This window comes from Eumetopias jubatus, unplaced genomic scaffold, assembly GCF_037043125.1.
Source record: "Eumetopias jubatus isolate StellerSeaLion01/CBP00866 unplaced genomic scaffold, mEumJub1_p1.0 scaffold_3, whole genome shotgun sequence".
Taxonomy (NCBI): Eukaryota; Metazoa; Chordata; class Mammalia; order Carnivora; family Otariidae; genus Eumetopias; species Eumetopias jubatus.
In genome coordinates this window covers 106,862,568-106,889,697 of record NW_028274809.1, presented here as the reverse complement: position 1 = coordinate 106,889,697, position 27,130 = coordinate 106,862,568, and the positions used below count along the sequence as shown (strand labels likewise).

Genomic DNA, 27,130 nt, shown 5'->3' with positions numbered 1-27,130 from the left:
AACATCGTGGGATCGAGCCCTGCATTGCGCTCTAACCTGAGTATGGAGTCTGCTTGAGCTTCCCCTGCTTTCTCTCTCTCTCTCAAAAAAATACATACATACATACATAAATGTAATAAAACATAAAATTAAATTAAAAATTAAAAAAATAAATAAGATAAACCCATACCTCAATGCCTGTGGGAGCATTGGATAGAAAGAGTTCTTATGACCACTGAAGGTATCTGTCCATGAGCGACCCAAGGAAAAATGTTGAAAATTTGAATTCAGGGCTTTTGAATGTTACCAACATTTTGAAAAGGAAACTGCAAGTGCTAATCACTTAGATATGACTCATAGAATTCTAAAGTGTCCAGGGGCAGAGCCCAAGGAAAGATACATGTTTTTACTCTAATTATTTGGTATCAGAGGCTTAGGAGGATAAAGGAGGATAAGATATGGTGATATGTTTGCCTCCTCCAGGATGCACACAGGTAGGGTCTTCAAGACAATAAGCAGGAGTCCTATTTAAAGATGTCTATGGATTGATAGGGAGGCATGGGGAAACAGGTTACAATGCAGAATTTCCTAAATTGCCCCTGTTTGGCTAAACCTTGGGTATGAGTGCTTTCCAAAGACAACAATTCTACTCCTAGAGATCTAACTAAGAAAACTGAAAACAGGCATGCAAATAAATACATATACATACATGTTCACAGCACGCTAGTCACAGCACCCAAAAGGTAAAAACATACCAAATATCCATCAGCAGATAAACAGACAAGAAGACAATGGGTATATCCACACAATGGAATACTACTTAATCATAAAAAGGAATAAAGTACTGATACATGCTACAATGTTGCTGAGCCTCAAAAACTATGCTGAGTGAAAAAACATAAACAAAAACAAAACAAGACACCAAAGGTCACAAGCTGTATGATTCTATTATATGAAATATCCTGAATAGGTAAATCAGTAGATACAGTAAACTGATGAGTGCTTGCCTTGAGCAGGGAGGAAGGGGGAAAGGGGAGTAACTGTAACTGGTTCAGGGTCCCCTTTATGTTGATGTTTGGGAACTGTATATAAGTAATGCTTGCACAACATTGTGAATGTAATAAATATTACTAAACTGTACACTTTAAAATTATAACTTTATGTTATGAGAATTTGATTTTGATAAAAAAAAATAAGGATAAAGTGCTACAATGGTCTATTGATATGTTACCTTGGCCAGGCAACAGTCTGCTGTTATTCAAACACCAATCCAGTTATTGCCATGAAGGTATCCTGTAGCTGTGAATGAAACCCATAATCAGTTGACTGGTTATCTTAGATAATCTGTGTGAGTCTGATTTAATCGTTTGCAAGGATTTAAGAGCAAAGTGGCTCTTTAAGCTTGCTGAAGAAGAAATCCCACTGTGCACAGCCAGTACTTGAGAGTTCTAGCTCCACACTTCCCAGGGGCCCACCCTGAGGACTTCAGAGCTCATGCCCAGCCTCCACGATCATGGAAACCTGATCTTTGCATTAAGTCTCAATATAGTATCTCCTACAGTTACGCTTCACTGGCTGAGGCCTGACTGATATGAGTGGGTTCTAAATTTGGAATATTTGGCATCCACAAGGTTTTTGTTCTGTCATAGCCAACTCTGCAGTGATCCCCTCACAAAGACAGAAATCCTAGAGAAGGAGAAAATAACTCCAAACAGTGTGCTTTAGACTTCAACTGCCCATACTTCTTGGAGAAAGGAATAAGTAAGTGCTTTGATACTGGCGGATTATGTCAGGTAGGTGAGGAAAATGCCCACAACTCAGACCACAGAAAACAAGGGAAATACAAGGACTTTTCTCCAGCAGATAATGAGCCCCGCCAGTGTTCTCCCCATCATGACTTTCAGGACCTCCCTCCTTCCATGCAGGAGACGGGAAAGGTCTTTCCTTGGCGATATGGCTATCCCAAGATGAATGACCTGAAGATGAAATTGGAGTTTCTCTAATTAAAGGCCCAGTCATATCCTTCAGTGTAGCTCCCATTCAACACATGCTTACCAAACCATTCTTTTGTGTGTGTGTGTGCCCTCTTTTTTTTCTTTAAATTTTTTATTGTCATGTTAATCACCATATATTACATCATTAACTTTTGATGTAGTGTTCCATGATTCATTGTTTGCGTATAAGACCCAGTGCTCCATTCAGTATGTGCCCTCCTTAATACCGATCACCAAGCTAGCCCATCCCCCCACACCCCTCCCCTCTAGAACCCTCAGTTTGTTTCTCAGAGTCCAGAGTCTCTCGTGGTTCATCTCCCCCTTCCAATTCCCCCCCTTCATTCTTCCGCTCCTGCTATCTTCTTTTTTTTTCTTAACATATATTGTATTCTTTGTTTCAGAAGTACAGATCTGTGATTCAACAGTCTTGCACAATTCACAGTGATCACCATAGCACATACCCTCCCCATGTCTATCACCCAGCCACCCCATCCCTCCCAACCCACCCCCACTCCAGCAACCCTCAGTTTGTTTCCTGAGATTAAGAATTCCTATATCAGTGAGGTCATATGATACATGTCTTTCTCTGATTGACTTATTTCACTCAGCATAACACCCTCCAGTTCTATCCATGTCCTTGCAAATGGCAAGAACTCATTCATTTTGATGGCTGCATAATATTCCATTGTATATATATACCACATCTTCTTTATCCATTCATCTGTTGATGGACATCTTAGCTCTTTCCACAGTTTGACTATTGTGGACATTGCTGCTATAAGCACTGGGGTGCATGTACCCCTCAGATCCCTACATTTGTATCTTTGGGGTAAATACCCACTAGTGCAATTGCTGGATCATATGGTAGCTCTATTTTCAACTTTTTGAGGGACTGCATATTATTTTCCAGATTGGTTGCACCAGCTTGCATTCCCACCAACAGTGTAGGAGGGTTCCCCTTTCTTCGCATCCCCGCCAACATCTGTCATTTCCTGACATGTTAATTTTAGCCGTTCTGACTGGTATGAGGTGGTATCTCATTGAGGTTTTGGTTTGGATTTCCCTGATGCCGAGCAATGTTGAGCACTTTTTCATGTGTCTGTTGGCCATTTGGATGTCTTCTTTGGAAAAATGTCTGTTCATGTCTTCTGCCCATTTCTTGATTGGATTATTTGTTCTTTGGGTGTTGAGTTTGATAAGTTCTTTATAGATTTTGGATACTAGCCCTTTATCTGAAATGCCATTTGCAAATATCTCCTTCCATTCTGTCGGTTGTCTTTTGGTTTTGTTGGCTGTTTCTTTTGCTGTGCAAAAGCTTTTTATCTTGATGAAATCCCAATAGTTCATTTTTGCCCTTGCTTCCCTTGCCTTTGGCAATGTTTCTAGGAAGAAGTTGCTGCAGCTGAGGTCGAAGAGGTTGCTGCCTGTGTTCTCCTTTAGGATTTTGATGGACTCCTGTCTCACATTGAGGTCTTTCAACCATTTTGAATCTATTTTTTTATGTGGTGTAAGGACATAGTCCAGTTTAATTCTTCTGCATGTGGCTGTCCAATTTCCCCAACACCATTTGTTGAAGAAACTGTCTTTTTTCCACTGCACATTCTTTCCTGCTTTGTCAAAGATTAGTTGACCATAGAGTTGAGGGTCGATTTCTGGGCTCTCTATTCTGTTCCATTTATCAATGTGTCTGTTTTTGTGCCAGTACCATACTGTCTTGATGATGACAGCTTTGCAATAGAGCTTGAAGCCCGGATTGTGATACCGCCAGTTTTGCTTTTCTTTTTCAACACTCCTCTGGCTATTCAGGGTCTTTTCTGTTTCCATACAAATTTTAGGATTATTTGTTCCATTTCTTTGAAAAAAGTGGATGGTATTTTGATGGGGATTGCATTGAATGTGTAGATTGCTCTAGGTAGCATTGACATCTTCACAATATTTGTTCTTCCAATCCATAAGCATGGAACATTTTTCCATTTCTTTGTGTGTTCCTCAATTTCTTTCATGAGTATTTTGTAGTTTTCTGAGTACAGATCCTTTGCCTCTTTGGTTAGATTTATTCCTAGGTATCTTATGGTTTTGGATGCAATTGTAAATGGGATCGACCCCTTAATTTCTCTTTCTTCTGTCTTGTTGTTGGTGTATAGGAATGCCACTGATTTCTGTGCATTGATTTTATATCCTGTCACTTGACTGAATTCCTGTATGAGTTCTAGCAGTTTTGGGGTGGAGTCTTTTGGGTTTTCCACATAAAGTATGATATCATCTGCAAAGATGAGAGTTTGACTTCTTCTTTGCCAATTTGGATGCCTTTGATTTCTTTTTGTTGTCTGATTGCTGTGGGTAGGACTTCTAATACTATATTGAACAGCAGTTCACCAACCCATTCTTAAATACAGGCAAAAAGCCTGGGAACATTTGAACTCTGAGAAAATCTCTAATCACAATGAGGGAGATCAAATGACATAACAGAAATAAAAAAGGTGGAACAAAGTAACTATGCAGAAATAAGCAGAACACAGGGACACATACACACACACACACACACACACACACACACACACACACACACAAACCAGTACACTCAGAGTGATAAGAATAGATAACTCCATTTTGAAACCCCATATTAATCTGTAAGATCTTAGCTTCCCATATATAAAAAATTCCACTCAGACCTCAGGATAATCACTCTACCAATAACCAAGGACCCCACCTTCCATAACATGGCAAAGTAACTTCCATACATATTGTAAGCCCTTGCTGAATAATGTGAGCCCTTGCCGGAATGGAAGATGTATACGAGCTTTCCTGTTCAGAGATGGAGAGCAGCTCATGCTGTGTGCATTTGACACCTATGAGTTTGCAAGGTGCCTGCTTGGCATAGCTAGAAATGATATGTTCACAAACAAGGACCTGACCTCTCCCACCCAGAATCAGTAGGTGAAAAGTATCCTGGCTACAGATGGTTTAATTTTGATTCCTCCTGTTTCTGGGCTCTTAATGCCCTTAAAGTCTGATTTCCATGAGTTAGAGATTAATTGTTTTGTGATTACTGCTTGCATGCACTTTCATGTCTCCACTGAGCCCACTGGATTTGCAAGGGCAGAAGCAACCTCACACCCTTCTCCAGTCATCTCTGCATACATAGCTGCCATGATCTGCACCACAGCAGGGGCTTGGGTGGTGCTAATCAGTAAGCTGATTGGTTTGTTCTCACTCCTTCTCCAGCCTCACTTGGATCAGCCTGTTGGGTTAGTCACTGCTGGGCTCTGCTGTGACTATGAATAACAGGAGACCTGATTGATCAGCTGGCATCCAAAGCTCTGAGTCTAGTTCCTCCAAACTATTCAAAATCCTTCAACTGAGCATGGCACAGAGTGACTAATTGCCCAGTGTTGTCCAGGATTTTTTTCAGTTTTAGCACTGAGAATTCCTTGTCCCTAGAAATCTCCCAGTCTCCCACAGACCAGAATGGTTGTTCACCTTATGGTGATTATAGATTATAAATTCAGGAATCTGAACACAGGCATTTTCCTCCTGCACTGAGAAAAAACACTATATCTGTAATACACTAGTCAAAAGAACTGTATTGTAAAATGCACATGGAGAACAGACACAGCACAAAGGCAAATACTGTGACATGGAGTGATAAGAATATGGATAATAAGAAGTCCCTGCATTCAAAGACTACAGTCCTCCCCAGGGAAATAGCTACATACACAGATAAGAAATACAAGCCAGAGAATTGTTAGCTAACTCAGGATGGGGAGAGACGTCCCATGCATAAGTGGACTAATGCAGAAATCGCCGCACTGTGAAGGATCAAAACTGGACTTTCCCAGCACAATCTGGTCTGTGGCTCTTCGCCCTGTCCTTGATGATAGGGATTTCACAAATCCAGAAGCAGTTGATCAGGCCTGGAGTGCGGACTTAAAGGGAGTGTGTAATGTATTAGCTTGATAATCCACTGTAAGGCCTGCCTCGAGTTAATAAACCAAAGTCCAGGCCTGACCAGAACTGACTGATATTCCTCTGTAATGACTGACCAAAGCTACAAATCAGTTCCCATTCTCTTGTGCTCCTTTCCAGTCCACCTTATACTTCTATCCCAACTACCCAGTGAATTACCCAGATGTTCCAATTTTATTTCATAAACTTCCCCTGCACCTGCTCCCGTCTTACTGCCCTTTCCTACTCAAAGGACAGATTTTAGCATAACCTCCACACCAGTCTCTCTCTTCTCCATCTTACCTATTATCCATAAAAGAGAGTTACACCAGCAGCTCTGACCATGAGAGTTCCTCTCAGTGGTTTCTGCCATTTATATAATGAATGAAGTCTGAACATCTTGGCAGAGCACAGGAGGTCCTCTGTAATATGCTCCCACATGGACCTTCTTGTTTGCCTTTTTGCTCTCTACTCCCTAGCACAAAAGAGAAAACATCTGAAGATGGCCTATTTTTGTTGCTAGCACTGTATCTTTGCCTCCTGACATTCTTATTTGGTTTACACCAGTCCTTCCCAAAAATGCACTCCATCTATTGAGGCCACCTTTGTGGTTCAAGACTAGGGCCAGGGTGATCTCTTCCATGACACTACTCTGAATCATCTTGGATGGAATGGTCTCTCTCTCTTAAGAATCCTAGAAACACTTAGCAAAATTACCCAATGTTGTAATCATTAAATAAAGGTCCTACCTGCATAGATTCCTGTTTTATTATCTTGGGAGCAATGATCCTAGGCTATATCTCTTTAAAATATTCTCAGCTTCATTTAAAATCTTGTCTTCTACATATTAGGTACTCAAAAGCTGCATTGAATTAATTACCACAAAGAATGTTTGGGTGTAATCTTCCTAATTCCAAACATTTATATAACATTAATCTTTTAAGAGTGGAATGGCCTATGCAAAGTTTATATTCTACAGAAATATTTTGGAAAAAGCAAGGAAATAGATGGGAACACTAAAGCACATATCCAAGCCTTGGGTAGATTAGAAAAAGTTGTGATTCATTTTAAGGGGTCAACTTAAGCCAGAAATTTTCTAAGTAGAAAGAGTTATTTATTTATCCTTCCCATTGGAAAGCAGGCAATGTGACTCTCAAGCAAAAGGTAGAGAACATTAGCATATTAGCTACATGTGTCAAGCCCTGAAACTGATCACTTGGGAATAATCCTTGTGGAAGTGAAATAGAAAAAATGCAGGGATTCAGATCAAATCTCTCCTAGAAGTGGATATCTCATAATTACTCATAAGTGGAAATGAACTTCATGGCATCTTAATCTGTTTTAATACTCATTTTATTATTGTTAATGGCATCTTCCAAAAATAAAATCCCAGCAGACTAAATGAGTAACCAGTGGTCCCATGACCCTCTTTCTACCTTGATTGTCTCTCCATTCTCTGGGAAAACATCTAGAATTCTAATGTGTGTTTGTTCCGCTGTTCCTTTCAGCTTCTGACCAGGTGAGTGCCTCCATTCCCACCGAGCTGGGGGGAGGTAACTGAAGGGCTGCTGTAGAGTCCATTACTCTCCTAGGATCCCCTTCACTTCATTACCTTGTCAATGCTCACATTTATAACACTGTCCCAGATCCCCCAGGCCAAGGGTAAACAAATCAATAGCAGGGCCATTGGCAAAGAAAAGGGATACCAGCTGAAGAAAATCAATAGGCATGATGGCTGTATGGTCTTATTAACAATAGTTGCTGTTTTCAAATACTACTGTGTGCCAGACACTTCACACACATCACCTGTTATCTTCATCACCAGTCAATACAGCAAGTATTACCACTACTCTACAGATGAGGATACCAGGTCAAACAAGTGAAGTTAGTAGTGACATAGCTTGCAAGTGACTCTTATAGGATTTAAGCCCCGTACTGTCTAATTCCAAGCCCATTAGTTTTCCACCTCACTGCCAGGCACCACTGTAAGGAAAAACATAGTGTATAGGGAGCCTGGAGATTCTCATCCAAGATTAAGCCAAAGCTAATTGAGCTTCATGGCCTTGAGCCCATTAATGTGTAGTAGAATGGCCTTTCAATCCTTGTAACTCTAATATTTACACATAATATATATATATATATATATTATATATAACATATTATATATATGTTTTTTTCTTCAAGAAATGCTAAGGAGCACTTAATATGTGCCTCCTTATATATATATAGTATCAAGGAGATAATGCCATAAATAAGATTCAGGTCCTGCCTCGGGAGCCACATGATTCCTCCATACTGTGAATGAGAGTGGGATGGAGGTGGTGCTTGACATTTCTAAAAATCACACTGGATCCCATGCTTTAAGCTTAGTTGATCCACCAATTATCACATGGTTAAAATCCATCAGAAGCAGTTGGGAACATACATGCATATAATATCAGGTAGGTGTGGCCTGGTTTAACTCTTCTTTTTTTAAGATTTTATTTATTTATTTGACAGAGAAAGACACAGCGAGAGAGGGAACACTCTGGCAGAGGGAGTGGGAGAGGGAGAAGCAGGCTTCCCGCTGAGCAGGGAGGCTGATGTGGGACTCGATCCCAGGACCCTGGGCTCATGACCTGAGCTGAAGGCAGACGCTTAATGACTGAGCCACCCAGGCACCCCTGGTTTAACTCTTTTTAAGATTCATTAATCAAAAACTATGAATTGGCTATTTACCAAGCATCAGTTAGAGTCAAGGTTATGTAATATCTTATTCACTGATTCCCCTGAGCAGGAAGGAAGAGTGAAATGCAAGTTTTGTTATACAAGGAGTGGATAGCTGCCTTTTTCCTTCCTTGGAAAATGTCATTTATGTCTCGAAGATATGAGAGTCTAGTGCCATTTTCAAAGGAAAAGGTGTTAGTTCAGATGGGGTGGCTTCTTGTAGCTTCATCATCATCATCATTATCATCAACATTTCTATTATTGCAAACATTTACTGAGCTTTTATTATATGTCAGACATCATGCTAGGCACTTTATCTTCATTATAACTTAATCTTTCAAAGAGTAACAGGCACTATAATAATATATGCCAATCTCTAATGGAGAAAATTGAAGTTCAGAAAATTAAGTAATTTACACAGGTCAGTTAGTCAGTGCTGGAATTATGATTAGAACCCAGGGCTGATTCGAAAGCTTGACTTCAATAAGTATTCTATTCTGTTCCCATGATTGAAACCTGGCCATACATTCTACTTCTAAGCCCACCACAGCTAAAGACACAAGGCTTTAATTCAGGAGTCCTTAAGAGAAAAAAAGAAAGTATACATTGTCTGGAATATTTGTCATTCCTTAAAAAACAAACTATGACAGGACTGATCGGGAGTGTGGAATCCAGACGCACAGGGTCTGATTTTTTTTTAAGATTTTATTTATTCATTTGAGACACAGAGATACAGAGAGAGAGAGAGAGAGAGCATGAGCAGGGGGAGAGGCAGAGGGAGAGGGAGAAGCAGGCTCCCCAATGAGCCAGGAGCTGGATGTGGGGCTTGATCCCAGGACCCTGGGATCATGACCTGAGCCAAAGACAGACGCTTAACCATCTGAACCACCTAGGTGCCCCCAGGGTCTGACTTTAAACATGAAGTCTACTATTGTTAAGTCTATGATATTGGGCCAGTCACTTAACCTCTGTGACTTAGTCTCCTCACCTATAAATTAGCAATATAATAGCACTGACCTTCCTGAGATGTTGTGAGGAAAATAAGAAAATAAAATGAGTTAACATAAGAACTTAGATCTAACACAGAGCAGTATATTATTAAATAATAATACTACAAATAATTTCCAGTTGTTCTTATACTTTTAATATCAATATGCTATAAATATTATACAAGTATTATTAGTATTTGATTAGTGAAGAAAAACTAGTACTTACCATAGCCTAAAAGAGATACTCCAAAACCTTGAAAAACTTTAATATTCCCAAGCTCAACCTAACGACTTTCCTTTGAAAGAGGAATAATTTTAAAGTAAGAAGCATCTTTAGAACAAGGGACAGTTTGTATGTCCATTTGATTGTTTGGGGTATCTAGGTGGCCTAGTAAACTGCATGGTCCACAGTAATGCTCAATAAATTTTGTATGATAAAAATTGATTGAACTTTTATCAATAACAGTCATTTCCTGGTGCTTCTGGTAGGACCACAGGAAATATCTTCAGCTAAAAGAACCAGGCAAAGATGTACAAAGTTTGACACTTCCCTGGAAGGACCACCCCTCTTTCAAATAGTTTAGAAATAGCTCCTCACAGCTGAGGATAGTCTACATTTGGAAACAACATATCTTAGATACTTTTCCTTCATTCAAGTATTACATACTAGTTTAGATAGAACAAACAAGTGCTTATATTGAATGAGGGGGCATGCTGTTCAAAACGTGTTTTTGCTTTTACAAAGAAGACTTTTGCAAAGCAGCACAGAGCAGGGGGTAAGTCTAGGCTCCTATCATGATGTGATTCAATTCAAACACAAAATAAAATTGCATCTTAAATTAGAAGATAACACACATTCCTTCTGCATGAGGCGAAACTAAATCATCTGTTGAAATTCTCTATGGGGAACAAAGACAGTTTGTTGTTTATAAAAGAAATGGTAACAAATCCTGTATAACCAAATTGGAATTCAATATTGGCTATCTTCAAAATACAAAGGATGAGGTGTGTGTATTTAAGAAATTGGCATGATTACTGAAATTTGATATTTCAGGATGCTTGAACACACATCATTCACTTCATGAGGAGATCAGATTAGATTAATGAATCTGAAACATCTTATTAGCCGGAGAAACAGTATCCCAAAAGAAATTTCTGGACACAGTATGAGACAATTACACACATTATCAGAAGTCAGAAAAGGTTGTTGTTTGGCAATCTTTTTATTTACCGAAGAACTACGAATGAACAGAAACTAAATATTTTTTTAGGAAACCGATGATTTCAGAATGAATGAATGAAATGAGTACTTTCTTCAAAGTGAAAACTTCCTCAAATGAGTATCTTGGGAAGCTATAAACTTGTCCCAAGGAAGGTAACATGCTCTTCTTAAAAGAGTATCTTTCAACTTCTGCCTTTTCTATTGTGACACATTTGGACTGTTGATGCCCACAAGCACAATGCAGTCCCCAAATTGTGTGCAACTTCTAGTCTGTCCTCTAACTGCATCCACCTCTCTCTTGCTTAAAAGAAGCAGAATATGGGGGCACCTGGGTGACTCAGTTGTTTAAGTGTCTGACTCTTGATTTAGCTCATGATCTCAGGGTTGTGAAATCCAGTCCAACGTCAGGCTCATGGAACCTGCTTGAGATTTTTTCTCTCCCTCTCCCTCTGCCCCTACCCCCTTCTCAAGCACTCTCTCTCTCTCTCTCATAATAATAATAATAATAGAAGAGGAAGAAGAAAAAGAAGAAGAGGAGGAGGAGGAGGAATGCAATGGAGAAAAAGCAGTGACATTATTGGGTTATTGCTGATTTTCCCTTCTCACAATCCATCTCACTTTCTAGGAAGAACACCTTGGCTTCCCTGTTCTCAGCATATGTGTTTAATACTGAGCTGACCCCTTCACCCTCTCTAGAGCCTTAGCTGGGTGCTTTGAATTCAGCAATGGCCATTCAGTGTATCCCAATGACTTTAAAATTGTAATCATCTGACATTGTCACCTGACACAAATTGGTCCTCTGAGAGTCAATCCAGGACTTTGGAAATTTTAGAAATCAAAGGCTTTCTTTCTATCAGAGGCTGAAATGGTAGTATTTAAGCTTGGAGTTGCTGATTCCACCTTTGTTATTCTTGAAATCCTGCCTGAGACTGAAACCCCACAGAAAAATAAGCAGAGGTAAAAGTAGAGCAAGAAACAGAGAGATTGACAAAGAGTAAATCATGGTCACATTTGAGCTTCTGAAACAAAGCTTACACTCTGAACCTTCCATTTTCACCAACTATTATATTCTCTACTATCACCACTGTTTAAGCTGGTATGAGCTTGACCCTTGAAACAGCTCTAACTGATGGCAAATCACTCATGTCTTAGAGACCCACCATGGTTCAGAACTGCCCAGTGAGAACATATTTGTGTGCCTCCCTGGAAGTTATATTTACAGTTTTCTTTCCAGAGTCTTAAAACAAAACAAAATATCAGCTCTTTATGTTCCTACAATCTTAAACTGCTTAAATTAACTTTACTGAGGTGTGTTAAATACCAAATGCTTTGTATATAAGTGTCAAATGTAATCCTTACACAGCTCTATGAATTAAATAAATCAAGTGTCATCATCCTCATTTTACTGATGAGGAACTACAGACAGAATGGACAACTTCCCTGTGGTCACGTGACAGCAATTACAGAACAGAGAACCAAATATGTGTCACTTTGCCTCTGAAAAGCTGAGCATCTTTCACATTTTAACTTTGCTTCTTAGTTTAATATCAGCTCTACCAGATTTGAATCATAAGGGGAACCCAATTCTACAAAATCAAAAAAGAAATCAGGGTATATGCAGTCTTCCAAAATGAGTACTTTGAAGTGCCCACCTTTCATTTATATGCATAAATTCTGCTGTGCTTCCTAAAAATGGCAGCCATAACTCACCTTCTAGAAGATGCTTGAGAAATAATTTAACATAACAATAATCAGGGCATTCATTCAACAATGTGCTTGAAGTTCAAAAAACAAACTAATAAACAAACAAAAAACTGAGGGATTTGGAAGAATTCAAGAACCCTGCTTTATAGATACAGTCAAAACTCATTTTATTTTAATAGACCAAAAAGCATCTGCAAGTGCTCATGCCTAGCCCTGCAATTTCCAGATTAGCTGGGTTTTAAGCAGGTTGAGAAGGAATTCTTTCAATTTCTGTACTGCGTCTTAGGACCGACTGAAATTTGAAGCTACGTGGGCAAACAGCCATCAGAGCACAAGAATAATGACTCTGCCAGGTGTGAACTTCGGCCTTTCAAATTGGCAAGTAGACATGGAATTATGTTGGCTTCATACACAGACAACCCTATAAGCATGCCCTGAGTGCAAGTCTCATGTTAGTTTCTATTCAGTATCTGGTGGCTATGGTATAAAGGCAGTGCTATGATTTCTTTCCACTTAAACTTTAACATGTTTCCATATTTTAAAAAGTAGTTACTTCCCAAATCTATAGTACAGTTAAGAAGGCTCCTCTTGGGAAGAAAATAATAATAATAATAATATTCCTTAATTATTAGTTCTACCAAAAATAGTTGGGTTTTTTTTAATGTCAAAATCAAATTTAATGATATATTCTGGCACAGTAAATTAGGGAAAGCCAGGACCAGAAGAAAAAAAAAAAAAAACATTAAAACAAAACTGAAACCAAAATGGGCAATTTTTCTTGGAAGTCTAAAGGTTTTTGAATTCCTAAATCTGTCTGATGCCCACACCTTCTCTAGCCCAGGCCAAGTCAGACAGAGACTTAGAAACACACAGATAAGTCATGCTATTTGAATCTAAAGAATGCATTTCTATGTTTTCTAAAGAATTAAGTTATTTTCCAGAAACCCAGATGATCTTGTCCAAAAGGGTGGCTTGCCTAAATACATACTCTCTATTTTTCTCTTTTTAATGTTAATTGATGTGATAGAACCAAGCTAAATAATCTCCCTTAAAAGTCAAACAGTGTCTGTAAATCAAGGAAGGAAGCTAACAATATCCCATAACTTACCAGAGGTGAGCATCTGAAATGCAGTTTTTAATGTCAATGATTATGTTATTTTCAGGAACTAGTCCTTGCATCACAGGAATTCTCAGGAAAGAACATTTTTTTACTCATATATATATATATATATATATATATATATATATATGAAATGAAAACAACAACAACAACAACTTGTTCTTGTATCTTATGGAATACTACTAGTGATACTGAAGAACACTGAGGCAATAGATTTACTGCACTTGTTTGACCTGGGTATCTACTATGAAATGTATATCTTGCATATACATCCTTGTTTTAGAGCTGAAAATGTCCAACAGAGTGCTAGGCTCTTCTAAAATTGTGGAGTAGGACTGTTGGTGGGAATGCAGGCTGGTGCAGCCACTCTGGAAAACAGTAGGGAGGTTCCTCAAAAATTGAAAATAGAGCTACCATATGACCCAGCAATTGCACTACTGGGTATTTACCACAAAGATACAAATGTAGGGATCTGAAGGGGTACGTGCACCCCAACGTTTTTTACAGCAATGCCCACAATAGCCAAACTATGGAAATAGCCAAGATGTCCATTGACAGATGAATGGATAAAGAAGAGTGGTATATATATATAGTGGAATATTATGCAGTGATGAAAAGAAATGAAATCTTTCCATTTGCAATGATGTGGATGGAACTGGAGGGTATTATGCTGAGTGAAATAAGTCAATCAGAGAAAGATGTGTATCATATGACCTCACTGATATGAGGAATTCTTAATCTCAGAAAACTAACTGAGGGTTGCTGGAGTGGTGAGCGGTGGGAGGGATGGGGTGGCTGGGTGATAGACATTGGGGAGGGTATGTGCTATGGTGAGCACTGTGAATTGTGTAAGACTGTTGAATCACAGATCTATACTTCTGAAACAAATACTATATTATATGTTAAAAAAAAAAGAAGATAGCAGGAGGGGAAGAATGAAGGGGGAAGAATCAGAGGGGGAGACGAACCATGAGAGACTATGGACTCTGAGAAAAAACTGAGGGTTCTAGAGGGGAGGGGGTGGGGGGATGGGTTACCCTGGTGATGGGTATTAAAGAGGGCACATACTGCATGGAGCACTGGATGTTATACACAAACAATGAATCGTGGAATACTACATCAAAAACTAATGATGTAATGTATGGTAATTAACATAATAAAAAATAAAGAAATAAATAAAATAAAATAAATAAAATAAAATTGTGGAGTAGGGTTTCATTTGCCATCAATTCCACTCACCCATTTCTGTACATCCCTTCCGGTAACCTCTATCCCTGCACCATACTCTTTCTAATGCATAAGGCTTAATCCCAACAAATTCCCAGGATTAGTGTCCCTCCTTAATAATGAAGTTGACATTCATATCATCTCCTTCACCTCCAGCTAGAGATTTCTAATAAACCAGAAGTGGTGAGGTTAATTGGGAGTCCTGTCCGTAATAGCAGTTTGGATGGGGAGGGAGGCCAGCAGTCAGGAGTCCCCAAAAGTAAGCACAAGGAAAAAAATTTTACTATTATTCCTCAACTTAACCAAGTTCTTTCCAAAGTACCTCACAAAGTACCCAAAACAAAATGACAAGGTATCCATCAGAGATTTAGTACCTTTATTTGGAGTTTTACTTTTTTGGTCTCATGTATTATGAATTTAATTCAAAAGATGGGAAGACCACAGTAACATCCTATGTGGTGACAGAACTAATGGAGGGACACTGTTTAAACAAGTGGATGTTTCTAGAACTTCCATTGCACAAAGCAGATGCTATGAAAAACAATTGAATTTTGTGGTCATGCAACCCTAATTATCTTTCCTCCCAAGATTCTTCTGATTTGGCTGAAGTGAGGCTGACATGAATCAATATATATTTAGGTAGCATAGAACATATAATAGACTAGATATTCTAAAATGTAATTCTGCTTCATTAAAATCAACAAACATACTTTTATTATCTCACTGAACTTCAGGAATAAAGAATCATAAGTTTTCGGAGGACAAAACCAAGGCAGTGAGCCATAAACTAATATTAGGATTGTATCATGCAGAAATACTTGTACCATCTTGTAGAAGAATAGAAATCCAAGCCTTGAGCCCTTGCCAAGTGAAGATGTTGAATCTGAGACTCTCACATGAAGCTTTAGTGAAAAAAAGACTAAAAAAGACTATCACCTAACAGCAAAGGGATTAAACATAAAACCTGTCCACTTCTGATGCAGCTTTGAATTGTAAAAGAAAAAAAAAAGTAACAAAAGTAATTACATGACATATGAAATTCATAGTACAACATTTCTGCTGAAACTTCAATCATAGGCTTGCTCTCATTCAGGTGTGCAGGTCAAACTTATACTCACTCTCTTTTCAGAAAAACAAAACAAAACAAAACAAAACAAACAAAATAAAAACCAAAGTGAGAACTTAAAATAATCCTAAATTGGTAGCACCTCTTGGTACCTGGTAGGATTAAATGCAAATTTTGCCTAGAGGAAGGCTTCCAAATTTTTGATCACCAATGTTTCTACAAATTAATTTCAACAAAATATGTGTTCACACACATAGACACACACACACATGAGAACAAGGAACCATAGGAAAGGAGTAGAAAACCAAAAATCACAGATTTAGGCCCCTACAGACTTCAGATATTGGGATTATCAGAGGCAAAATGTTCAATAGCTATTAACATAATAATTAGACATAAAAATATAGAAACAGTAAAATGAGTGAGAACAACAGACTAAATAAACAGATGTGTTTGAAAAAGAACAAATAAAAACTTTTAGAAATAAAATGATAATTGATGAAAAATGTCTCAATGACTGGGTTTGATGAGATATTAGGGAGAGCTGAAGAGAGAATTAGTGAATTTGAAGATGGGAAAATCAATACATTGCCCAGAATTCAAGATAGACAAAAATATTAATAATAATGATATTTATTATAAAAGTACAGTAAGAAACATGAAGATAAAAATGTAAAATGTAAGATTTGCCTAGTGTGGGTCTAGAATAATTGAATAGAGAGAGTAAGAAAGAGGCCTGATTTGACATGCTGAGAATTTTTGAGAATTAATATGGGGATACATGTGAATAATACGTATGGTATAGATAGATACATAAGAGCTAATAAATAGATACGAAGAGGAAACACACACATCAAAGGAGATACTTTAAAAGAAATATACTATCAGACACAAGGCTATAAAACTGCAAAACACCTAAAGCAAAAAGAGGACCTTAAAAGTAGCTTGTGGGTGTTGGGGGTGGGGGTGATCAGGGCACTTTCAAAGGCAGGACAGACTGACAGCCAACCTTTCAACAGTAATAGCAAAAGACAGAAGACTAGAGTGATGTGCTGGTGAGGATTTAAATCTTACCCCTCAACAGTGGGAGAGACCTGTAGCATTTCTGATTTCCATAAACACTCCGAGTTTATCCAGTTTCAAACTGGATTATAACATTAGTGAATGCAGAATTGGGCACAGATGTGTATAACAGGTTCTTATGTGCTAGTGTGAGCTAGCTCCATCATATACCTGAATAATTCTCTCAATATCAAAAGGAAAATATCCTTTATTATTGAATTGTATGTCTAGCAAAATTATTTTCCACTAATAAAGTTGAGATAAAGTCCTTTATCAGATGAAGGGACACTTAGACAAAGAAACTCATAAGGATTTACTTCAGAAAGAAGGAAATTAAACCTTGTAGTAAGTAGAAAGTTATGAAGTATATGAAGGATTGAGGAACAAGTAAATTAGTGACTGCATTACTAAATCAAAATAATAGTGTCAGGGCACTTGAGTGTCTCAGTCCTTAAGTGTTCAACCCTGATTTCTGCTTGGGTCTTGATATTGGGGTTGTGAGATTGAGCCCCATGTCAGTCTCTGAGCTCAGCTTGGATTCTCCTTGGGATTCTCTTTCTCCCTCTCCCTCTCCCTCTCCCTCTGCCCTTCCCCACCCCTGCTTGCACTCTCTCTCTAAAAATAAAAAATAAATAAGTAAATAATGACAACAACAACAACAACAACAATGGTGTCAACATAAAATGATTATTAATAGGAGGCGGGATGGAAATAAGAAAATAAACATACAAAATTCAATCTAGAGGTTGGTCAGGGGTGACTGGCTCATTCGACTGCCATTTTGGAAGCTAAAATTGACATTTTCCAGACCTGACTACAGTTGGGTTTCTGGACGTGCATAATGTTCTGGAAATTAAATAAGTTTATGGATCTGGAAGGCTGCAGTGAGACAGGAGTCATTTTTATGCCTCCTCAGCTGTTTCTACCAGCAAGTAAAATCATGGTAAAATGAAGTGTCTTCTGCCATCACTTTTCAGAGACCTTTCCTGCCTCCTGGGGAGGAGTACTGCAGGACTGGGGCCTCAGGGGCTTCTGGACTCTAGCCTCTCATCAGTGATGGCCTCAGAGCTAATAGCTTCCCATAAATCCCCTCACAACTGCTGAATAGTCATTCCAAAAGACTGCAACAAGAATTTACCAATACTGGAAGGGGTGCCACAATTTTGCAAGCAACTCATTTACAGTGTTAAATGCATTCTTGCTCAAAATGCCTAAAAAAGTTGAATGAATAGAAAATAAGGAAGCAGAGACAAATCTAGCCATACAAGCAACCCCAAAATGTAGAGAGGCTTACATTTGCCAATTTATAACCCAAAGATGGTCAGACTGGATAAAGTACAAAATCCAGCCATATGTTCTTCACAAGATTACACACAGGCTTAAAGAAAAAGAAAGATTAAGAATATGCTAATCATGGGGTGCCTGGGTGGCTCAGTGAGTTGAGCATCTGATTCTTGAGATCAGCTCAGGTCATGATCTCAGGGTCCTGAGATAAAACTTTACATAAAGCTCCCTGCTCAGTCTGCTTGAGATTCTTTCCCTCTCCCTCTATCCCCACTCCCCCTTGTGCTCTCTCTGTCTCTCTTTCTCTCTCAAATAAATAAATTTTGAAAAACAAAAAAAAGTAAGCTTATCGTGATGAGCACTGAGCAATGTATAGAATTGCTGAATCATTATATTGCACACTTAAAAAGGATATGACACTGCATATTCATTATAATTGAATTTAAAAAAATAAGAAAGAAAAAAGGGAAGAAAAAGAAAAATTGAAAGGAAATATATGGGAAAAGATAGACCACACAAATGAATCCAATTTATTAATAACAGACAAAACAGACTTAACCCCAAGGAGCAATTAATTTAAAAAGACCACTTCAGTATGAAAAAAAAAATGTTCAATTCATCAAGATACAAAAATTTCTTAAAGACCCTCATTGTATATAAGATGAAAATTCACAGAACTTCTGGTAGAAAAAAAAGAAAATCTACTATTATAGGAGATTTCAATCCTCTTTCAACTGGTGAAGAATTAGTGAAGAGATTAAACATTTGAGCAATCCAATAACTGGATAGCCCAAATCCTTAATTTCTTTAAGTAAAAATTAAGAAAATTTAAGTAAAAAATAAACATCTAAAATCAATTAATTAATTAGAAAGTAAGTAAATAATTATTTTACTCAACTTCTATGTTAATATGCCTTACTCAGGCTTCTATAAAGTAGATATAAATGCTAGCCCCAACCTGCCACATATATATCTCAGCAAGTCCTACACCAGAAACCTTGGTTTTAGATCTTGCACGTTATAGGAGCAAGAGCCTCCAGATTTGAATTGCCAACCAGCCCGATGGAAATTATTTATTTATTCACTGATTTTAACAAAGCCTACTGGAAAGGAATGGGCAGGAACAAACCTTTGACTTTGCCCAAGGTGAGTGACCGTATGGCCCTGAATTCGACTTCTGGGGAGAAGTTGTAACTGAGTCGCAGTTGCTGATCTACCTGCAGGAAAACAGAAAACAAACGTGCATCAGAAGAGGTCTGTAAGTAAAGGGCATAAAACCCTCCCATCTGGAAAGAGCTTGGAAACACACACAGAGCAGATCCCTCTTTGGGACTTTCTCTCTGGAGAGATGAGAAATGTCTCGCTAATTCTCCCACAATGCAGGCAAAATACTCCTTTCTTCCCTCTTGGTTAAATAAAGGCTTTCATACAAGCCTTCTCCCTGGGAAATTCTGTACAGCTTTAGACAGGTATTTATCTCCCCACTGAGAGTTTCTCACCAAGTTCTTTACTGCAAACGAGCAAACAAATGACGCCTTCTTGGGACCATGCTGTGCAGGACTGACATTGAAAGGAAAGCACATACTCAATCCCCATTTCTCCCTTCTCCCCATTTGGCCCTTGCTGCCTCCTTTGCTACAATAATTCTAACCTGGTCCTTTTCAGGTGTGGATGGGGGATTTTCCTGAGCAAATATTTCAGTTTGACAAAAAGCTGGACCCTGGGGAGGATAGGCCAGCAGAAGAGTTGCCCCCAACATGAACACCTGATAAGCACCCCTCACAGGGGTGAGCAAAGGCCACCACTGGGATTCTTCAGGACTTTATTTCCAGGATAATCCCTTAGGGCACCCTCTTTTTCTGGCCTACTGCTAATCCCAGCTCTATCCCCTTCTTCTCCTCCTCATTCCAAGACAGTGCCCATCCATTCCCAGCCTTTTTGGTCTAGTCAAATCTGCAATTTCTTCTGGCTCTACACTGAACATTCACATGATATGAATAGGTAATTATGAACCTTTAAAACTGTATGCCCAGCCCCACTCTCCACTTAGAAGCAGCTAACCCAGGGTTGATACTCAATTTTCCTAGATCCCACGGTCCCTCCACCCACTTCTGCTCAGATTAACCATCCCCTAGAATCCTCTGGGTTCTGTAGTGGTTTCTGCTGTGAGAGAAGTCACTGGCTATGACTTCTGGTGCATGATTAGATACCTTATTACTATTTCATTTATGAAATGAGACTGGAATAATATTTGCTATTTATTGAATTCTGGGTATGTATGAGACATCATATTGAAGCATCTTTCAAAATATATGCCTCCCTATAATATTGTGAAATAGGCATTATTACACCTGTTTTACAGACTAAGGAACTGATATCCTAGAGATCAATAACTTGGCCAGGGCCAGACAGTGTCACAAAGCAGTGTCCCTTTGTCATGTGGCCCACCCACCACTCTTTATGGTGTTTGCTTTACTTGTCCACACATCTCTAGATATCTGAGCAACCCGTAGACAATCAGTATATGTTTTTACTTCTGGCTTTCAACAAAACTCATCAACAAACATCTGAGAATCTACTATGTGCCAAACACTATTTTAAGTGCTCCATGAGTCTACCTCATCCAGAAAGCTTTCCTTGAAGTCTTGGTTCGATCAGGTGACACTCTTCTCTATGCTCATGGTGGCTTTTTTTTCTGCCCCTAACTTGGAATTTAAAGTGCTGCATTATAATGATCTGCTTCTCTCTCTTTCTCCCTCCCACCCTCACTAAACTATTGCCTCTTTAAGAATTCAGACATCTTAGCAATATATGTTTTCTTTAAGACCTTTTACAGAAACTGGCAGAGTAACTCCTAACATGGGTTTGTTGAGTGAATAAATAAACATCTTGTATTGATTCCCTTTCTATCTTGAGGCTATGGTGACATAGTTGGTCACATCACCAGGATGCTTCTCACTGCCTGGTAGTCCCTACACCTTTAGGTACAACACTGGGGTTTGGTCCTCATGGTGCCCATCCACAATTTGTTTAATGCTCATGGATTCAGGTTGAGTCCTTGCCCTGAAGGAGTTTTCTTCTTGCCCTATTTCAGAGCTCTTTCCTGCCTCTTCTCACCTCGAAGACTGCCCCTTCCAGTAGGGGCGGGGTCCTCCCCTCCTGTGCTCTTGCCCAGGTTGGAGAGGATGCTGAAATGAGTGAGAGTTCCCGGTGGAGTGGAGAACAGTAGAAGGTTGAGCTGAGATGCCCCTAGATTCGGCCCCTCACCTGCTCCCCGGGGTCCACAAGATCAGCTGCCTCTGCAAGTTGTTCCTGAACCTTGATGGTTCCATGCGCGAATGTCACACATGGGAGAGCTCACTGTTCAAGCAGCTGAGTCATCCCTATTCTGCTCTTCTGTTTCGTGGGAACTCACCTAGTCTTTAGCACTTAAACCCGAGGACTAACGAAGGAGAGGAGGTGTGAAATGACACCCAGTTAAGGGAGTTTTAGGAAAACCATGTGTATTTGGAGAGGAAGGAAAGATGACTCAAACAATACTTGAGGTTACTGCTGGACTATGGATAGTCGGGACATGGGTTCCAGCACTAACATGGAATATGGCACCTAAACATTTGGACCGGTTCAAGTGCTGGGTTACCAATTTGAAAAAATCTTAGCAAATTCATAGGACAAAAGCATACAAACAAACAAAAAGAAGGGTGTACTAGAGAGATTTATTTTCAGGCCTTCAACATTTATAATATGGGCTATTGCAATCATTGAGGTATTCAGTGGGAAATATATTATTTTGTCATATTTCCTTTTATTTGTTTCTATGGTTTAGTATTGTTTTTGTTTTTAATTATAATTGGTGGGGTGGTAAAGAGTGAAGAATTGTCTGTAGTCCTTTATCACTATTGGATGTCTAAAGTTTAAAATCTGGCCGTAGAGAAGCTTTGTTGAACTCAGGATCTAGGATGCCCAGTGGTCTTGCAAGTTTTTAAATGGGTTGGAAAAAAAGAAGAAAATGGAACAAACCTTTTTTGAGTAAGTCCTACATGCTAGGCTTCATGCTTGGTCTTTTAGCTATGTTCTTTCAAAAACTGACTGAGCTCAGTTTGCATTTGCATTCCCCCGCTTTTTTTTTTTTAAGATTTTATTTATTTATTTAACAGAGAGAGACACAGTGAGAGAGGGAACACAAGCATGGGGAGAGGGAGAGGGAGAAGCAGGCTTCCCGCTCAACAGGGAGCCTGACGTGGTGTTCGATCCCAGGACCCTGGGATCATGACCTGAACCGAAGGCAAAGGCTTAACGACTGAGCCACCCAGGAGCCCGTCTTTTTTTTTTTTTTTTTTAAATAAAGCAGTAGACTGAAGCTCAGAAAAGTGAGTAATGGTCTTAGATCACATAATGTAAGTAGTGGAGCACAAATTCACACTCAAGTCCTATAGGGATACCTCTCTTGACCTCAGGATCTTCATCTCTTGAGAAAAAAGGAGGTAATTACTTTGTTTCAAAAGTTCCTAGCACTTACTTCTTTATGAGTTGGCATTTTGGTAAACTGGCTTTATCTGTTTAATGTCACATATGCATTTTAAATAAGAACACTGAAGTTCACCTCCACTACCAGAGCATTTTTGGGGGCACCTGTACCTTAAAAAACACTAGCCAAATTACAATTCTCAACTCATCTCCAGGAATACTTGCTCCTGATTGCAGGCCCAGTCCCCATGACCTCCTTCTCAGCATCACAAAGAAAGACAGGAGGAAGAATAGCAACTCTAGGCCTGGGGGTTATGAGGGAATCTGTTTATAGGTACTGGATGCCTCTGATTGGTTGAGGATAGTGATGCCCACCTGCTCTCTCTAATCAATTCTGATTCACAGGGCCTAAGGGCAGGACTGGAGATGTAGTAGGAGCCTATCCTTTTCTGTTTTTACTGAACAGTTTGTTCTAAGCAGGAAGGATGGAGACATATAGACAGGATAAGAGGGGTGGGAGTATCAAGGAGGCAGGTGTATTGTGTTACTGTGTCAATGAAATGATTTAAAATGATTAAAAAAATAGCCTCTGCTCCAGTTTTTCTTTTTTTTAAGATTTTATTTATTTATTTGACAGAGAGAGAGACAATGAGAGAGGGAACACAAGCAGGGGAATGGGAAAGGGAGAAGCAGGCTTCTCACTGAGCAGAGAGCCCGACATGGGGCTCCATCCCAGGACCCTGGGATCATGACCTGTGCCGAAGGCAGATGCTTAATGACTGAGACACTCAGGTACCCCTCTGCTCCAGTTTTCTTTCTGCACCCTCAAGGTTTTGGAAGTAATTTGTTCTCAACCAACATGGGCTTATCATTCACTATTAAACTGATTGGTGGAAATCTTTTTTATGGAAAAGAGAAGGAAATGCCTCTTATTGTTCTCTCACTGACCTGTTCATGTCTTTCATTTGTGGAAAAGAATACAGGAAATATAAAGAAGGAAAACTGAATCATATGTACACATGCCCACCAGAATGCATCCTGCATGTCAAGACATTCAAATGAGAAGTTATCATTCCCATCCCTTTTATCTTCCAATCTTGCACCAAACCAAACTTTCTCCAAAGATGTGCCCCCCTTATTTCAAGAGTAAATTCTAGAGGGAAGCTCATTATATTAAAACCACTCAGGGATTGTTTTCTACCACACATTGGACAATTATTCTTGAACCCCCACTCAATCAAGAAAACTAATAGTCATCTTTGACTTCTCCCATAACCTACATCTAAAAGGTTGCTCAATGCTACTGATGTTACTTCTATGACATTTCACATCATGTCCATGGTTCCCCCACTGCACTAATTGAAGCCCTCATGATCTCTTTCTGACTGGCCTCTGTCTTATGCCTCATCACTCCCCAATGTGTATTTCCATGCAGTGATCACAGTGAGCCCCTGAAAATGAAATTCTACTTCCCTTGCCTAAAATCCAATGGTTTCCCTTCCTTTCTCCACAGGGCCAATTTGATCTCCTCCACATAATAAATTAAGCCCTGTGGAATTTATTCATTTCATTCATAAATATTAATTGAGTACCTGTTATATGTTAGGCACTGCTTGATAAAGTGGGGTTCTATGGTAATGAAAACAGAAAAAATTCCTGTCCTCTAGAGGAGAGAGAAGACAAAAAAAATAAATAAATAAATTATATTGAATGTTAGATTGTGTTTAAGCACTGTAGGGTGGATGTCAAAGGGCAAGTTCGCTGTATTAAACAAGGTGATCAAAAATGGTCTCATTAAGAATAATTGCTTTTTGAGAGATGTCCTGAAAGAAGTGCAAGTACAACTAGTAATGTAGATATATGGACAATAGCATTCTAAGCAAACCATATTCAAGGATGTTCAAGAGCCCTGAAACAGCAAGGAGGACAGAGTGGCAATGTAGAGTCAAAGAAAATACCGATAGATGGGAGTAACATGGGAATTGAGCTGTGGAGGCTGGGTCACGGAGACCCCCTTAAGCTTCTCAAGGTCTTTGGCTTTTACTCTACTCTACTTACTTTTTTCTTAAGGTCTTTGGCTTTTACTCTACATGAGAAATAAAACCACTGAAGTGTTCGGATGGAAGAGAACCATCTGATTAATGTTTTAATAGGATCTCTCTGGCTGCTATGTTGAGAACAGGTTGTAGGGCAACAAAAAGTGAAGGAGAGATCTGTCAATTAAGATGCAACTGTAAACTGTAATAATCCAAGGAAGATAGGAGGGTGGCTGGGGCATGGTAGAGGCTGTTGATCCACAGGATGTTGCATGTGGGAGGAGAGATATCAGAGATGACACCATAATGTTGAGATCGAGAAGTTGCCAGAATAGAGCTGCTATTAACTGAGGTGTGGAAGATTTATGGGGGTAGGGAGTGTTTGGGGAAAGATTTTCAGTAACTCAATGTGAAATATGTAACATTTGAGATGGCTAATAGACATTCAAGAGATATGCCAAGTCGGCAATGATAGGTCTGGAATTCAGAGAAAGGATTGGAGTTAAATGTAGCTTTGGGATTAATTAATCAGCATTCCATGGCATTTAAAGATGCGAGTCTGGGGCGCCTGGGTGGCTCAGTTGTTTAAGCGACTGCCTTTGGCTCAGGTCATGATCCCGGAGTCCAGAGATTGAGTCCCACGTCAGGCTCCCGGCTCAGTGGGGAGCCTGCTTCTCCCTCTGACCCTCTCCCCTCTCATGCTGTTTCTCGCTCCCTTGCTCTCTAATAAATAAATAAATAAATAAATAAATAAAATCTTAAAAAAAAAGATGTGAGCCTGAATGAGATTAGACACAGAATGAGTGTAGACACAAAAGAAATGAAAACGAGTCCTAGGATGCTCCACTTCAGACAATGATGGGAAGGCAACAAAAGAGAAGAGAATGAGCATCCAGCAGATACAGAAGAAACAGCAGGTGAAATTGATGTCCTACAAGCTAAATAAGAATGTGTCTCAAGAGCAGAGGCATCATTGTGTCAAATGTCAATGGGAAGATAAGTAAGGAAAAATTGCTAGATTCTGTAAGATCACTGGTGTCTTTAGAAGTATAATTTTAGTCCAGCACAGAAACAAATTATTCACTGGTTTAAGAAAAAGGAAGGGCAACTTGGAAGACCAAATATATAAACATTTCCAAGGATGTGGGCAATAAACTGAATTGAAAGAGAAAATGGGACAGTACATGAATTCAGACAAGAGAGAGGTTCCCTTCCCTGACCTAGAGAGTGATTTTTGTCATGTTGTGTTGTGTTGTGTTGTATTGTATTGTAATTGTGTTTTTAATGAATGCAATCCTTGCATGTTTATGCTTTGGGAAGCCATCCAAACAGAACTGGCAAATGTTGACAAGGGAGGGGAGATGCTGGAGTGATGTTCTTCAGTGTGGTATGAGACCTGTCCCACAAGTCATGGATTCAGTCTTAGAAAGAAGTCCTGCCTGCTCATATTCACCAACATGAGGGAGACAAAGTTCCTGGACACCAATGCACGTGTATGGGTAAATGTGGTGGTGAGAGTGTGCAGGTATTGTCTTCTGAATGCTACATTTATCACAATAAAGAAGAAAAGAAAGTCATCTCATACAAGTGAAGATGGGGTTGTAATTGTTGGGGTGTAAGGGGAAAGAAGGAGGTTTAAACTTATCATCTAAGAGATCAAGAGAGTGATGGATTAAAAAAAATAAGAGGCAATTGCTGGGCAGACGGAAGGACTCATTTGAAGTCATGATTCTGAATAGGATGGTGTGGACTCTGCCAGTTCTCTGTTGTCATGTGCCCTCATCTGATCCCTGCCTTTTATACCAAGACCCCTGGAATTCCAGAGTGCTTGCCACATGCTATGCATTTCTGGACATCTTTGTTGATTCTCACGTGGACCCACCATCTGAGCATTTCTTTCTTTCTTCTCCACTTAGCCAATTCCTCCTCACCTTCATGACTCAGTTTATTCCTAACTTTCTCCAAGAAACAAATATTGATTCCCAGAAGAGATCAGTGGCCTCATCTGTGCTCCCATATCACCTGCACACATTTCTCCCCTAGCCCTTGACAGTCTCTTGTGATTTCCTCTTCAGCTGTGTGTCCTCCTCTTATACTCCAATTCAGGGTTATCAAATTTGATCAGGTTTCAGAATCACCTGCTACCTCCTGCAAAAAAGTTGTGATTAAGTATTCTGATGTAAGGCCCAAGAACTTGCATTTCTAACAAAGTCTCAGGAGATGTTCATGCTGGTAGCAAAAGGGGAACACACTGTAGTTCAGTAGTTCAATTTTGTCTAGTTCTTCAAAAGCTGGAGTCAAGTGTGCTTGATATCTATCCCCAGAACTT

The 27,130-nt window shown here is 39.3% G+C and overlaps 1 protein-coding gene across 2 annotated transcripts in view; it reads right to left on the bottom strand.

The window, feature by feature from the left end:
• The window catches only part of CNTNAP5 (contactin associated protein family member 5), an 855,278-nt gene that overhangs the window by 21,548 nt on the left and 806,600 nt on the right, over positions 1 to 27,130 (bottom strand). For both annotated transcript variants that reach the window (XM_028101360.1, XM_028101361.1), the window contains exon 21: positions 19,428 to 19,515. In XM_028101360.1, the coding sequence (XP_027957161.1) occupies positions 19,428 to 19,515 (88 nt within the window). The remainder of the gene's footprint in view (positions 1 to 19,427; positions 19,516 to 27,130) is intronic.